This window comes from Pleurodeles waltl, chromosome 4_2, assembly GCF_031143425.1.
Source record: "Pleurodeles waltl isolate 20211129_DDA chromosome 4_2, aPleWal1.hap1.20221129, whole genome shotgun sequence".
In the NCBI taxonomy this organism is placed as follows: domain Eukaryota; kingdom Metazoa; phylum Chordata; class Amphibia; order Caudata; family Salamandridae; genus Pleurodeles; species Pleurodeles waltl.
Window position 1 is genome coordinate 292,055,063 of NC_090443.1, and position 17,273 is coordinate 292,072,335.

A 17,273-nucleotide genomic window follows, 5' to 3' on the forward strand; every position below is an offset into this window, starting at 1 on the left:
TATAGGACAGGATTGTTTGGGAGCAAAGCTAAAAAAAAACTTACATACAGAGTACCACCCTTGTGGAAGGTACCAAACAAGCACAGTAGGGTTCTAAAACAAATGCTGGCATAAAGAAAAGCAAACTAAAGACAAAGTCAGAGAGCAGACTCTCCACACTCTGAGAACTCTGAAAGGAGATATAATCTCAGAAATAGAGAAAATATAAAAGCTCCTGACCGATATACTAATTCACGTCACTCTTGTTCCTTTCAGGACGAACCGGATAGATGTAGCGAGAGAGTCGGCCGTCAGAGCAACCTCTTGAATACATGAAACAGAAGAACGACTCACTGCAGTATTCAGGCAAAAAAAAAGACAAGTCCCCAAAACAAAAAAGACAGTTTAAAAAGAAAAAGGTGGCAGCACTTTCAATTAAAAATGGCAGTAACCTTGAGAACATTGCTGAAGAACAAGACTTGTGCTGTGACACTGCTGGACAGTGCAGCAGAAGTCAGGATATGTCGCCAGAGTCTGAAAGATCATCTGGATGTGACAGCAACTAGAGACTTTATAGCAGTCAAGTCTGCGGATGTGTGTGTTCTCCAACCCAACAGGGTTTATGATTTAAATATCCAAATTGAGGAAGACAGAGTGCATTATTAATGTAATATTCTGGGATGAACTTAGTTGTGATCTCCTATTGGCCGAAAGAGACTGGCCACCTGAACATGTCCGTAAGCTTCCACATGGGGAAGATGTCATTTTGCCTTCTTTCTCTGACCTTGTTCCAGAGGCAGTAAAAGCGCAGGCACCTCCGCTATACTGCAACCATCTAGGTTTGGATAAGTAATCTCTTTACCATGTATTACTGATTACAGCCTCAGCCACAGTATCCTGTTAAACACAAAGCTAAAGCTCCGGTGAAGAATATCCTCGCTCAGCTTGAGTAATTGAGCCCTGTGTCTCTGCAATGAATTACCCATTATTCCCTGATGCAAAACCCAACCATTCATACAGAATAGTGTTAGATTACAGACACTTAAACCGTCATACTTGCACATATGCAATACAGAATTCACACAGCACTAATTAACATGATAGTGCATAAGAAATATAAAACAACCTTGGATATCTCCAAGGTTTTTTCTGCCAAACTTAGCACATGAAAGTTGGGACCTGAGTAAATTCCCATTTGGCTCACAAAAACGCTTCTGTTGTTTGTCCCAAGACTACAAGAACAGCCCAGGGCTGTTCTCAGCCCGTGTAACATCGATACTGCATGATATTGATCCTGAGGCGTTGTCCTATGTCGATGACATCTCACAGATGACAACTTCATCATTCATCTTGCCAGGGTTGATCAGATCGTTCTTGGATTTGCAACCGTTGGTTACAAATTTATTTTTAGGAAAACTAAAATAGCCTTTCTCAGTGTACTGCTCCTGGGATATGAGCTATCAAATGAAGGCAAGAGCATGGCCCGCACTTTTTAGAGAAGTGTGCTCAACTCCGGCCACCAAATACTATCAAGAAATTACAGTCTGTACTTGGCTTCTTCAACTATGGCAGGACATATATTCCTATTATGCACAATGCATCAAGCCACCTTATGATTTAAGACACCCAGATTTTTCTACCAGACACTGGACAGTAGAACACACACGCATTCTTAGAGGATTGCAACTGGACATGCTAGAAGCAAAACACTTACACACCTGTGACAACAAAACAAATTTGGTCATCAAAATAATTGCTGGTGCCACTGGGTTCCCTTATGTCACCTTTAGCTAAGGCGACACAGCACCCATAGCATATGTCACATTTATATTCCAATGCAGAACAACGCTTTGCACCTACAGAAACAATTTGGACTGCAGTGCAGATGGCTGTCATCAAGGAGAGGCCACTTGCCCAGGGGAAACGCATTATTAACGTTATCCAGGTGCCAGTCTTAGAGGCCGTCACCAAAGCAAGCGTTCCTAATGCTAAAGCATTACATCCACGCTGGATTCAATCAGCACCCTCCCTGACTGCCACCGATGTTGATTACATCTTTGATCCAAAACTTCAAACACAAGAATTCCTCCAATACAAACAGGAGTACCCCGCACCGCTAGACATCTTGCCGCTTGACAGATACTATACTGTCATTTACACTGATGGTACAGCACAACCAGCTGTAGGTGCTAAACATTAGTATTCAGCCGCTTGCGCAGCCATGAGGATGGTATATTCCAACCTCACAAAACCTACATGCAGACCCTGGGGGACTGGACAGCTCAGCTGGGTGAACTTGAAGCCCCTATCCTAGCGCTAGAACATATGGATCCAGGACAAATTGATTGTCTGTGATTCATGCTACTATGTCCAGTCCTACAATGATTATCTTAATCATTGGTGAATTAATGGGTTCAGAGACTCAAAGGGGAACATCATAAAACACAGAACTCTGTGGGAAGAGAGTAGCTGATCTTAAAGATAAGCTACCTAATGCTCATGTAGTCCATACACTGGGTCACCAGGAGTACACATTAATGGCAACACTTTGGCTGATGAAGTGACCAAATCCACAGTAGCTACGGCTTCTGTGGCTGCAGTGACTCATTCCCAGACAAGAGGGGATAATGAAATTTTGGCTGCTGTGAAAGCTTCGGCTGAAGGCAAGCCTCTCCCAAAAGCATACCCTGCAATATTCATACCACATCAGTGGACAGAATGTTGCCTTTGCAATAATTACTGGGGTTGGTGTTTGAGTGATCCCCAACCAAGACCAGAAATTAGATCTAATCAAAGCAGTGCATGAGTGTTATCTCTGCACATGGTGGTGTTGCGGCCACAATAACACTCTTACAGAAACGCTTCTGGTGGCTGGGTCTATACAAACAGACCAAGTAATATGTTCTTTGCTGTGACATTTGCCAGCAGATAAAGGGCTCAAACATCAAACGTCTACCGTGGACATCCGTCTTAGTGTCCAATAGGCCACTACAATGTGCGTACCTGGACCACTGTGGTCCCCTTTAACCTGATGGTGCATAGAAATACATTTTAGTCGCTGTAGATTCTTGTTCTAGATTCCTGTGGGTGTGACCGCATTGGTCGGCTGACGCTCAAACTGTTATAAAAGACTTTCTGATCTTTATCGGTACATATGGGATTGCAGCATTCCATTAGGACTAGGGCCCTGCCTTTGCCTCTAAGGCATTCAGGGACACCATGCGGACGATGGGTGTTGAACTCCAAAACTCCTCACCCTACTGAGGGTAATTTGGTTGTGGAGAGGAAGAATCCAGATCAAACAGTCCTTTACAGCTAGAGTACTAGGTTCTGGCCGCAGTTGGCTTCATCACCTATATGGGGTCCAGAGAGCACTGAATAATCTGCCAAGATGATCCTTGGGAGGACACACTCCTTATGCAGTTCTCTTTGGGATACCTATGTATGTCCCAAATCCAGATGGCCCTGGCTTGGTGGCAGCAGATACACCCTTTGACATAAATGAACTTCTCACTGTCTTACAGGAGCTTCAGCAATTTCGTGAAGAAAATTCATCTGCCAGTGCTGTCACCTTAGGAACAAGGGATTTGCCAACAACTTCTACAGGATGGGTTCCTAAAGTCGGGGATCTGGTTCGTGAGAAGATTGCCGTGAAGTAGGAATTTGGCCCATCCTACAGAGTACCAGTCGAAGCCCTGGCAATACAAGGTACCAGAACTGTCATCCTACCACCACTGCCTGGTTGCAAAGCAAACAGATTTGTCTCCATTGACATCAAACTACACCATGTGGTCGATCCTGCACAGAAGACCCAGAGGTCCCTTGGGTAGTTCCTGGTTCCCTCTCACTACCCAACAGGACATACCTCTTCAAAGAAAAAACAACACCACTTCTCACTACAACAGCATGTACAACTATGCTACTAATGCCTCCTCAAGCATGGGGAGGGCAGAAAATGAGCTTTTGCTGATTCCTGTTATCACTTCGCCGACAACAACTGACCAAGATGTGGCTGTTTCTTGACCAAATCAACACAGACAACATTGTCTACTATGAGCCTGCACGCAAAGTGGATCCATCCACTAGTAATGCACCCGCTCCTGTGTATGCAGAGACTGCTTCTGGTTATTTCATTGACCTTGATGACTTTTCTTCGACTTCATCTGCACCGGCAAGTGAAACTGTTTCAAAGACATGTAAGATGTGTATAGGGCTTAAAAATAACTATTTAATTTATCCATGGAATTATCTGTGGATATTTCTGACATTACTTGCCTTTCTATTGTGGATTGGTTTTGTGACTGATTTCTTTCTCCTTATAAATTGTCATTTTTCTTCCTGAACACTCTTCTGTTGAGCCTGTGGATGGTTTTTTAACTCCATATCTTTCCTCACATAAGGTCTGAAGAGACTTGTCCCTTGTGAGCAGTACCAACTCCTGTGGGGATCGTGAGGGATTAAAGTTCAATTTGATATATACGGACCTACTGAGGTCATTCAAATTCCATATGTTTTCAAAATTTCAATGACTGATGTAATTACACCTGGTGGTGTTTCTGATGACTGGAATGTTCAAACAGTTGATTCCATGCTTTCTGAAATGAAGGATTATACTGTATTTGAAAGTGAAGATGTGTACACTAACAAATAAATATGGGGCGATGTTCTGTTATAATAACTGGGGACATTACTATCTGCACCGATCAACTAGAAACAGATCAGTATTTAATTACACACAGTGGGAACACTGTTGAACTCGGCCTGTGGGGAGCCCAAATCATTATTCAGTTACATTCACATATTTTTCTGGATATGACATTAAGAATGCAGAATCATACTACTTCAAGTTACTATCTTCTAAAATTAGGAAGATTTTGCTAACAAACATTAAATTGATCTATTCAGATTCCTTTGTTTCCCGACTTGCAGTTGAAGGATATGAATACTGGAAGAACACTATTGATGTAAAAAGTGTATGGGGAACAGAAGATTAGCAAACTGAGGGTAGGAAAGCTCTATTTAAAGTGTGCCTTATTCTGGTCCAAATGATCTTTCTAAACAACACAGTTCAACAGATATCCTGCATAGGGTTAGCAAAAATAAAGGAAATGGACGTGCCCAGTATCCCCACACCGGCTAAATTTAATAATTGGCAGTCCTTCCTGAACGTCACAGAGGAAGGAAAACTGGTTTTGCGACAGCTACGGGAGAGGGGTTCAGGGTTGGATAGGACACTGCCCTTCAGGGCTTGGACGCTGCCAGCTGGATCCTCAGCATCTGCCCTGAAAGGACTAGGAGGCCTGTTGCTGTTAAGAGGCGTATGGATACTGCCTCTGCTATCTCCTGCCAAAACGTCGAAAGGGGCAGTGTTGCTCTGTGGTCTGCTGAACAGGAGGAGCTATGCCCATACATTGAGTAGTGACTTTGCTCTTCAAGTCGTTCCAGAGTGGAGCCCACTTTTGCTCTGAACAGCCTAGAGCCATCAAAGGACATCTATGAGGGTTTGTTGGATGTCTGATGAAGTCTGTGGAGCGAATCTAGACATGGCATCAAAGCACCGTTCTGGTTCTGACTGCCCTAGCTGGGCAGTCACCATGTCCAAGCCATCTGTGATTCAGTGTTGTAGGGTTGGTGGGATGTCCTCTAGGACAGCTGGCAAGATGTCTGACACTCTGTCCGTTAATGAATTTGAATATCTGCCCAGGAGGCAAGATGTGTTGACAGACTTGAGGGCAAGGCTGGTAGAGGAGAACACACGTTTAGCAAACATTTCCATTTGCTTAGATTTAGCATCAGTGGTGGGAAAAGCACTGAAGTTCAGGGAACTGGTGCATGTGTGTCCCACTAGGCTCTCCACTCTGGGGCAGTGTGCTGAAGTTGGAATCCCAAAGAGCTGATCTATGCATCTAGCCACCTGTGGGTTTACTTGGGTGCAAGATCTTGGATTTGTCTAAGTGCCCACCAGCACATCTGTTAGGGCCCTACTGAAGGGCAACAGAGGTTTCCTGTTTGATTTGCCCTAACTTAAGAACCTCAGTGAGGACATTTGTCTTTACTTCTGACGTGGTTAGAGTGAGGTATAAAACCTCTGCTGCCCCTCTAACAACTGTTACATAGGAGGCGGACTTCTCTGTGGCCACGGTTGGCTGTGGTAAGGCAAGACAAATGTCTGAATAAGTGTCCAGACTTCTGGCATCTTCCGTGTTATCAAAAAGATTGGCATCATCATCAGGATCTCTATACATGTTGTCATCTGCATCCTCCTTATCATGGAGAGAAGTGTATATCTCTGAGTTTTAATGAGCATACTAGTGCTGTGTCAGTGGTGGGAAATAGGTTTTAGGGTCCAATAAGATTATGGGCTCCGCTTGCGGCATCTGTGATGCCAGTGCTGGCGTCCGAGCTGGAAGTTTCAATTACAGCACTGTAGACACTGCGCTAGAGCTGGGGGCACCATGGTTGAGGGAGGGATTGGACTCAAATTGAGACAGAGTGGTGCAGTTGTGTTTAAAGCCTGTTTAACTCTCAAAGCTGTTGCACATTGCCAACCATCTGGTAATGTTAGGGAACATTGGGATCAACTTGGTAATAGGCTCTGAAATTAGGAAATTACTACAATCTTGAGGTGCCTAGGGTATCATGTGATTCAGAATGGTAGGAGTGGTGGGACGATAGAGAGCCATGCTTGGACTTCTTGTGCTCTTTTGACCTACCTGAACTCCGAGTTCAGTGACGACTGGTCACGGAAACGGACTTGAGCGTGTCTGCGGCTTCGACTAGGACTGCGTTGTCAACTTCTTGTGGAGTTGGGTGATAGCAAGTTACACAATCTCATATGGTCTTGCAATTTATGTTCGTGCAGCAATCACACAATGCCGAGTCACGTTTGGATCAGAGACACTACAGCTGACACTACAGGTGACAATCTCAACACGGCTTAAACCTTGTAGTGTTAGGGGGAGACATGTCTGCACACTAGAAATTTGAGGGTGGAAATTCTGTCAGAGTGACAGGATTAAAGAAGCTTCTGAAAAAAGCTTTGTTGGAAAAAGTAACTGTCTTTCGCAAACAGAGGCGGAGCACATATGGGGGCCCAACATCACATCTGGGGTGAGACAAATTGGACGCAGAGCCACACAACACCATCTGAAAACCTGCAAATGTGATGCCTTGAATTCCAAGGACAACCAAAGGCAGATGGTAATTTGACATGGCATGGTGCTTTGGGTCCATTTCAAATTCCATAGTCTAGGTGACAAATCCCAGAAACTTCACTGGGTAACAGACACACCTATAAAGACACTCTTCTTTGCACTTTTCTTCTTTTCACATGTTTCTTTTCAATTGTGTAAATATCTTGTTCATAAACAAGCCATTAGTTTAGAAAACTGAGGGCACTCCACAGCCCTAATTCTGCTAGACTTCTCTGCTCCTTTCAACACCATATCCCACTACACATTCATCACAAGACTCCAGAGCGCGCAAGTTTAAGGACCAGCCCTCTAATAGATGCGTTCCTTCCTGACTGGAAGAATGCAATGAGTCAGGCTGTTGCCTTTCACCTCCAAACATAAAGACTTCATCCCCGGAGTCCCACAGGGGTCATCCTTCAGCCCCACCCTCTTCAACATTTACGTGGAGCCCCTTGCGAAGATCACCCGCTCCCACAGACTCAGCGCCATCTTGTAAGCCAATGACACACAAGTCATCATGTCCCTCTCAGAATACACCATCATCACAAAAAATAACTTTAAATGCTGCATGACAGAAGCTGCCACCTAGATGTGCATCAACTGCCTGAAACAATGCCAAGAAAACAGAAGTCCTGATATTAAGACCCCAACAATGATCCCTGTGAAGTCACCTGGTGGCCCACTGAATTGGGACCCATGCCGACACCCAGTCAGTGGTCATAAAATCTGGGCATAATCAAGGACAACGAACTCTCCATGAGACCCCAAATCAACACATCACATCCGTCTGCTTTAACATCCTCCTCGTGCTCAGAAAAAAAGTACATCAGTAAAACCCAGGCTTTGATCATGAACAGGTTAGATTATGGCAACACCCTCTATCACAGAATACCAGCCCACCTCACACAAGCTCAAAACCATCCAAAACATCACTGCAAGACTGGTTCTTAATTTACCCCTCCGCACCCAAAACACATCTCACCGCCGGGAACTCCACTAGCTCCCCGTTCAGAAACGCTGTACTCCCTTGACTACAAAAGTGCTGCATCAGAATGGACCCGCCTATCTCAACTGCCATTTGCACTTTCACAAGTCAACCGCAAACCTCCAATCTGCCTCATTATTACTCACACACATTCCCCGCATTCGCAAAAGCAGGTCAAGAGGCTGCTCATTCACCCATCTAGCAGCAAAGATCAGGAATGTCCTCCTCCAGGACATCAGAACAGCCACCACTCACACAATATTCCTGAATAAACTGAAGACCTAGCTCTCTGACTGATCCTCCTGACCTTTGGCACCTATCTTCACAAGTGATTAGTACGTATTCTACAAATCCTTTTACATTACATATAAATCAAACACAATGCCTCCCCTTTGCATGGCTTTAGATTTTTTAGGAATCATCCTTTTCAGACTACTTTCCTGATAAAGTGTGGTTAGACGAGAATTGTGTGGGTGTCCTATCTAGCAGTGTCTTCTTTGTCTGGAGATTTAAATAATTTTTTTTTTTTTTTAAATAAAATAAAATCACACTGCTACGTTTCACTTGCATGCCCTGGGAGAAAGGACTCTCTCTCTTCATCCCTATCCCATCAACACTAGTCTCAACAATGAATGAACCGTGCTCTCACATGGTTAGAGTAGAAAACAATTCAAAATGGGCAACGCAAATGTAGACATCAGAATAACAGAAGGTTAAAAGGAACTTTATTAGCTTTTTTTATTGATATCTTTTTTTTCTTTCTTTTTTTAGAAAACTGGATTCTCCTGTTTTTGTCTTTATGTGAAAACACCCTCACCTATTTGATTTTGTACATTTTCTTTCAACAGCCGATGTGTTTAACACTTAAGAACGGCGCGCGGTCACCAGAGTACCTCCTCCATCCCTTCACTTCACCTGTTCCCCCAGAACTTCAACTGTACGAATTATTTTCTTAAAAACACATCCAAAACTTTTTTATAGCTTTTTTCTTTTTTAAATAAAACACGTTCTACAAAACGTAAGGGTTGCCCATTAATTTCCATGCTATCATAAATTAAAAAGATGGGCGGGTGAGGGCATGGGGCAACTTACGAGATGTCCTTTTACATTCAAGATAGAAAATCTCTCCAATTTTGGTCCCCACAACTTGAATGACAGGTTAATTGTGGAGCTGCCACATGACAGAAGTCAGACTCTCCATCACAGCCATCAGAAAAAAAGGTTTTGAGGAGGAGAGGTCGGGTGGGTTGTGATGCAGGAGAATGTTACCTGCAACCAGACTATGTGTCCGGCTGCCCCACACAAATCTTCTGTCATGCTTGTAATAAGCCTGCAACTGCAAGTCAGGAAGTGATGTGACCGTGGCAGCAACCTCACCACCTGAGTGGTTCAGAAAGTGGCTACAATTTGCAACAGTAAACGTTGACTAATTCCATGGGGAGGCAAAAATTGCAGGAGGTGCACCAAACCACCTTTAGGGAAAAAAACACACACACACAAACAGTACAGACTGACTGCTAAGGAGGCCCACACAATCCAGATGAAATCGGTTTAAGAAAATGTCAGGACATTGTTCACCCATCCTTAAATCAACTCACGTCAAGGACACCACCTTGACTACAATGCGTGCCAAAGTCTGTCAAATAACATGTGAGAGCACTCAAAAAATAATGATCACGTATGAGCAAAATATATATGCACACATTTGCACATATACACAGAAGTGGTCAGAGAGGAACCAAAGCAGGAGATTTGATTAAAAACATGAGATTTAATCTCTTTCAAGAAACAGCCTCCAGCAATCTGTTACCAAAAGCCTATCGTCTATCTGGCTTTCCCCTGGTCTCCACATCACAGGAACAGCAACATATACAGTCCCTGGGAGCAGTCATATGTTCAGCAACCTTTAGAATGACCATTTAAAATATAATTTCGCCTGAAATTATAGATGTTTTCTTAGAAAGAAAAGAAAAATAAGCCCAAGACAGTGCACCGTTCCACTGAAACAAAATGTCTTGCCAAACTAAAAAATATATATATTTTTTGTCTTTTCATTTGCCCTTTGACAAACCCCCTTGCCGTCCCCATTATACCCCACCCCCACTCTTCCCGCCTTGTGGCTATGAAAAGGAGGCTCCACGGAAACAACCAGTTCTGTGCACCTAAGTCAATTCCATGGGATGCCGGTTGCTTTCTGAGAGAACGCTGTTTATTTCTTGTGACGTCATGGATGGTTAAAGACTGCATCTCTGATTGCACATGCTGCATCATACAGTTCGGCGCATATGCACGCTGGCAGTCCTACTAAATTTGCAAACTTGCTGGTCTTGCCATTTAACGTTGCCAGTCCACTTGCATGATTGCGCCTGGCATTGCAAGCTTTGCGGGCTAGAGCTACTCTTGTGATTGACAGGTCTCCAATAATGTATGTGTGTCTGTGAAGCTGCAGTAGTTGATGTTAATCTTGAATCACGATGCTGCTGGTTCTGCATGTGATGTCGTCAGTCGCGGGTGTGATGCGATGAATGCTGGTATCGGGGCAGGCCCACAGAGTGGGCATGGCTGAGAAGGGGGTAGGGGCAGAGTTTTTCATTGATCCCAGAGGTGCCTCCACTTTAACTCTTTTTCTTGGCCTGAGAAAAACATAGTGTTGCATTAGAAACGTATACACTTAACATATCACCTTTTCACCATCACATCAATGTTCCACAACCCCTTTCTGCCAAAATCTGAATTATTACAAGTCCATGAGATTTTGGGACTTTTTGCAAAAAACAACTTAGTTAGCTTTTATAAGTCAAACATTTTCAGAGCTGATCAGCATAGTAGAGGGCTAAGGAAGTGTACGAAGAGGGTAACACAATATAATTGAAAAAACAAAGATAATGCCAAAATGTCTTTTTTTCCCAAAATGGATTTTGTTTACAATTTTGATGACAAAACACTGCCACATACAATTACGGGGAGGAAATGAGACAGACAGAAGGTTCAAAAAAGGGAGTGTATCAGAATTTGGAAATACTAAATGGTTAGTGCCATTAAGATGGTAGATTTCAGTACTCCAACTTGATGGCATTAACAATCAGTGGGTCTAGAAAGCCACCAAATATAAATCCCCTGATTTTATAGGAAGTCAAGTTATTTTGAGAGAGTTTGCTTCCTTCAACGGTGTGTCCAACTTCAAAAAGACAATTACGTGGTGGACGCAGTCTGGCATCAGGGAGGTCGACTTTCTCTACAGTCGGGCTCCACTCACCAAATGAGCTATAGGAGCAGGCTGAGGTAGTGTGGGTGGACTAACACCATCAGTGCTGTTCCCAGACTAAGGGGGTCATTCTGACCCCGACGGGCGGCGGGAGCCGCCCGCCTGGAGGGAACCGCCAGAAGACCGTACCGCGGTCAAAAGACCGCGGCGGTCATTCTGGGTTTCCCACTGGGCTAGCTGGCGACCGCCAAAAGGCCGCCCGCCAGCCCAGTGGGAAACAGCCATCCATGAGGATGCCGGCTCCGAATGGAGCCGGCGGAGTGGAGGATGTGCGACGGGTGCAGTGGCACCCGTCGCGTATTTCAGTGTCTGCAATGCAGACACTGAAATACAAAGTGGGGCCCTCTTACGGGGGCCCCTGCAGTGCCCATGCCATTGGCATGGGCACTGCAGGGGCCCCCAGGGGCCCCACGACACCCCTCACCGCCATCCTGTTCCTGGCGGGCGGAACCGCCAGGAACAGGATGGCGGTGAGGGGGTCGGAATCCCCCATGGCGGCGCAGCAAGCTGCGCCGCCATGGGGGATTCCCAGGGCAGCGGAAAACCGTCGGGAGACCGGCGGTTTTCCTGTTCTGACCGCGGCCGAACCGCCGCGGTCAGAATGCCCAAGGGAGCACCGCCAGCCTGTTGGCGGTGCTCCCGCGGTCCCCGGCCCTGGCGGTATTTACCGCCAGGGTCGGAATGACCCCCTAAGTTTTTTTGGGTGTGAACTTCATTACTTGAACTCATGACCGGTAAAATATTGCGCAATAGGATTTTTCACACACAAAGCTTATAAATTCAAGCTCCAAAAATGATTTAACATATAAGAATCTATTTCCTTTTACAAAAGGAAGTGAAAACAGATCACGTGATGTGCCCCAAATAGAATGCAGCAGTCTTGCTTAAATTGTCAGGTCTGAGATGAGGTCACTAGTTCTGAACATTCTTCAGCAGTGCTTACCTTAACGTCATTCTTGCTGCGCCTCTGCTCACACAATCGCATATGTGCTCGTTTACCAGAACATTTATAACAAAGCGTTTATAAAAAAGTTGTGTGCAAGCAACAATTAACATTTCCAGACCAGTCTTGGTGAATGGCCTTGTTGATTCTACGGAAAGATACAAGTGTGTTTCGTCTACAGATAGTTATGTTGCGTGAACAAAAACTAACCCTGCTGTGCATTAATTCAACATCTACAGCTTGGGTCTAGAAATGTTCTAAGTAAAAAAAATAAAGTTTTACTCTGGGTGCTGACCATAGAAAAAGGATGTGAATCATGGTGACATTGACTAAGTTTAACAGTAACCCAGTATGTGATCACCAACTTCAGATTTTATTTCGCAGTCTGGTTTGGAGGTGTTAATGAACATAGGTATCTAAAATTATATTTCTGGTGGCACACTTAAGGGTTACCCGTAATCGCCAGGCCACGACAACAATGAAACAAGACTATGCTGAAGGAAATGAACTGCTAGCAGAGGTGAAGCATGTTTCCGAATGCTTTCGACCATACAAGCTTCATGTCTCATATAATGATTGTTTCAGGATAGCAGTTTTTAACCTGTCGTCCACAGGAACTGGGAGTCTGCAATGCCTACTCAAGGTTTGCAACTGTTTAGAAATGTAAATATTAACAGATTAATTGACTAAATACACACATAATAGAGCAAAATTCAAAATGTTCTAACACTTTGTAAATGTACAAGACTTGGAAATCGGGGGGGGTGTCTAAAAATTAAGTTGGTATCCTTCTCCTGGTTTGTGGGAGGAGCACAACTACAGCACATAGAAATCTAGTATGGACGACTGGTGGCCTAATTTGAAGTACTGGTGTGTGCTGACAAGAAGACAATGCAATAGGGGCAAAAACAAATAAAGTGATATGCTAGAGTCTAGAATATCAGTTTACCTTTAAGAAGTGAAAGTAGATTTTGAAGCGCTTCAGAATTCCAATCAAAATTGTGATTTTTGCATACTATTTGTGAATACAAAAATATTCTTATTTGTGTGTTGTAGGAAAGTGGATTATTATGTGGTATGGTTGTGAGACCTCACCATGTAATGTCGCAATCTTTATCAGATCCAGTTAGTAGAACCCTTAGTTCTTTCTTTAATAAAACCCTTAGCTCAGTCCCGGGAGGCTGCAGGTCCAGTCAATAAGAAATACAACATAATAAAAATCCATACGTAAGTGTGTCTTTATCATAAAATACACTCCAATGTAACAAAATCTATCAAGGGAAACAGGAGATATGGCTAATCACAGGGACCTGTCACAGTCGTTTTAGGGCCCTTAGTGTGTTTTTCTCATTTAACGCAGTTCAGTCAAGAAGTAGTCCTCATGCTGGGGCTGCAGAATGGTGAGATGCTGAAGACACAGAAGAGATGAGGTATGTTTTCCAGGGGCCATCCTTGGGTCCACAAATTTTAGGGGTCAATTGCAGCCACAGGACTCAATCTCCCATTATGAACCCAGGGAGTCCACTACAAGTCCAGTTGCCACTGGTCAAGTGGTCACCTGGTTACAGCAGGTCCAGTGGTTGCCTTTAGGTAAGCAGTTCTTTTCTTTCTAGGGGCCAGAATCCACTTCGACATTGGTCCCAAAAACTTGGGGACTCCTCAGGAAGGGCAGGCTATGTGGCCCAGTAGGCATTTTGGCACCCATCAGCAGTCAGGCATTCCTGGGCAGCTGTGCTCTCAGGGAGTGTAGAGTTCTTTAGCTTTTGCCGGTTCTGCAGCTTAACAGGGTCTACCCCACTAGCTCTTGGAGTTGCTTCTTTCATCCTGGCATAAGTGGAGCTCTTTTTTCATGAGTGGGCAAAGCATGCACAATCCTCCGAGTTCCCCTCTGGTTCAGCAAGGTTAGTCTAGTCTTTCATGCCGTCTCTTTGGAGAGTCCAGGGAGCAGCAAGGTAGTTCTTATTCTGTCTTTTTTCCAGTCCAGTAGGGATCTGAGGACTGTGGGTCCAGAGTGCCATTTCTATGCCACCTTCACATTTGTGAGAGTGGAGGACTCTTTAGCCAATGGTAAGAGTTCCATGAGGCAACCCTTCCCACTTTACATCACTTCCTGGAGGTTAACCACCACAAAACATGTATAACCTCCTCTATTCAACTTCTAGATGGGGCAAGTCTTCTTCCCCTGTGAGGAGCCATGAGCACACTGCCAGGATGTACCCAGCATAATGAGCCACTTTCCCTGGCTAACTGGTTCGGCAATGGATTTTCCCGCTCTGGAGGAGATGCCTTCCTATCTGCGTAAAGGAGTGGCCAAGCTAAGGGTTAATCACTGTTTGCTCCACTGGGGTGGTAGCCTCTGAACCTGGGCCATCACCCGGTAGTCATCCTGCTGGAGGAGTTTACACCGCTTCCCTTCAGCAATTGGCTTTGGTCCTGATTCACATTTCTTAGCAGGGGCAGCATTCTGTTGTGGGTGGCAACTCCTGCAGAAAGGCTATCGGAAATTTAGGCAAAAAGCAGTGACTTTCTAAAGTCACCTTTCCATTGAAAGTTACCTTAGATCCTTCGATGAATACTTAGCGCAGTTGCTAGTGAAACTCCTTGTTAGAAAATGGGAACACCCGCTTTCCTACAGTGAAAATGGCAATTTCTTGTTTTCAATATCAAGGCATATTTACCTGTTTAGAGTGTGCGACAACCAATGCCCGTCACATGCACACTCTCCCTGGTGCGAGTCACGACCATTGGCTGTCACCAGGGAGGGCTTTTCAAAATCCTTCGGAGCTTTGCAACGGAGGATTTAAAAAAATAATAATAATAATAATAACAACACCCTGGGGAGACACAGAAGAGCCTCCGTGTCTCTCCCTGTGTCCCCACTCACTCATCTGTGACATCATCGCGCCCCAAGACACGCTGAGGTCACATTTGTTTTCCCCACTGGAGCAGAGACAGCAGGTAATGCCGTTCTCTACTCCGGTGGGGAAAACAGGCCTAAAAGGGCAGCCTTCCCTTTCAAAAGAGGCCTTCCCAACCGTGGATCATGGCCGCACTCCAATCCACGGGCAGGAAACCCCACTAGACGCTGGATGTAAAGTATATGTATAGCAAACAAATCTGTGTGCTGAACAATTTCTGAGGGAGCACGGAGTCACTCTAGGGACCCGTTTTAGGGCAAGCCAGTGAACTCCTACTTTGATGGAAGAATTGAACATATTTGTGGGCTTTATGCACAAAATGCGGTTAGTGCAGAAAACAAATTTGCGCTTCCCCCAAGTCTCTTGAGAAAACCAGTGCTTCACTTGTGTGGGCAGGCCAAGTCCCCACGACAAGGGAGGGACCAAAATCAAGATAGAGGCTGAAAGATCTAAATCATAGCCTTAATATCCTGGCCTTCGCTTTTCAGGAGGATAGGCCCGAAACTGCACTGTGTCCAGAACAGCTCAGATGAAAAGGAGCGTCTGAGAGGGAGTCCGGTGTGACTTTGGCACGTTTATAGTGAACCCAAGCGTGTGCAGCAGGTTCACCGTAGTCTAAGGGTGGGAGCCGACTTTCTGGGGTGAGTCTGCCTTTAACAGCCAGCCGTCGAGGTAGGGGAAGAATGAAAACCCCCCAACCTGCGCAAATGAGCTGCAACCATCGCCATCACTTTTGTGAACACCCCAGGGGCACTGGTAAGGCCGAAGGGGTAAATTGAAAGTGCTTGTGACCTACCACGAATCGTAGGTAACATCTGTGGGCAGGCAGGATGGGAATATGGAAATAAGCATCCTGCAAGTTCAACACTACCATCCAGTGTTCTGGGTCTAAGGCAGACAGGACCTGAGCCAGGATGAGCATTTTGAATTTCTCCTTCTTGCAGGAGATATTGAGGTTCTGAAAGTGTAGGATAGGACATAACCCCTTGTCTTTTTTTGGGCACCAGAAATAACAAACACCACCTACTTCTGGCGCAGGGACCCTCTCTATGGCTCCCTTAGCCAAGAGAGCTGCGACTTACTGGTGGAGAAGTGCCAAATGATCCTGTGGTAAATGGCTGAATGATGGAGGCATGTTTGTGGGGCAGATTTGAAGGGGAGGGAGTAGCCCCTTCGAACGATCTTAAAAACCCACCTGTCCATAGTGATGGATTCCCAGTGGGTAGGGTGATGGCGAATCCTGCTGCCAACTGGACCAGAATGAGGGGACAGACTAGGAGGGTGTGGAGGCTGTAGCAGGGGCAGGCGTGGAATAGGCAGACCTTTCGTTCCCTGTCCCACGACCACGTGGGATTCCGCATCCTGGCCACGCAGCGGCTGAACAGCATGGGTGGCACAGTGGCCGAGAAAGGGACGCAACAGGGAGCCTCTTCCATGGCCACAAAAGGGGCGAAAGGCAGACTGTTGGGGACAAGGGGAAGTGGAAAGGCCGAGGGACTGAGACGTAGTCCGGGAGTCCTTGAACCTCTCCAGTGCTGAGACCGTCTGGTCTCCAAAGAGATAGGAGTCAAAGGGCATGTCCATAAGAGTCTGTTGGACATTCCCTGAGAAACCAGGTGTACGTAACCAGGCGTGGTGCCTCAAGGCCACCATCATCGCAACTGATTTACCTAGAGAGTCAGTCGTGTCCAGCCAACATCTGATAGTGAACTTTGCAGCGTCTCTCCCATCGGTGACGGCTTGGGAGACAATAGCACAGGCCTATCCTCCAGTATCCGCGACAGATCTTGCGCATCCGTATCCCACAGAGAGTGAGCATAACAGCCCAAAAGACATGCAGTGTTCACTGACTGCAGCTCGAGAGTGGAGGAAGAAAACATCTTCTTCCCAAATTGTTCCAGACTATTTGATTCCCTATCCGGAGGTAGGGAAGGGAATGCGACAGAGGATGCCTGGATGACAAGGCTCTCAGGCGTGGGGACAGGCATTT

At 45.4% G+C, this 17,273-nt stretch overlaps 1 protein-coding gene across 8 annotated transcripts in view; it reads right to left on the reverse strand.

The window, feature by feature from the left end:
• Positions 1 to 8,865: 8,865 nt before the first annotated feature.
• TCF20 (transcription factor 20) overlaps positions 8,866 to 17,273 on the reverse strand; it is a 169,819-nt gene continuing 161,411 nt past the window's right edge. For all 8 annotated transcript variants that reach the window (XM_069231214.1, XM_069231209.1, XM_069231210.1 and 5 more), the window contains one exon: positions 8,866 to 10,790. Coding sequence is in view for 1 of the 8 variants with exons in the window: in XM_069231208.1 (XP_069087309.1) it covers positions 10,773 to 10,790 (18 nt within the window). In the remaining 7 variants the exon portion in view is untranslated. The remainder of the gene's footprint in view (positions 10,791 to 17,273) is intronic.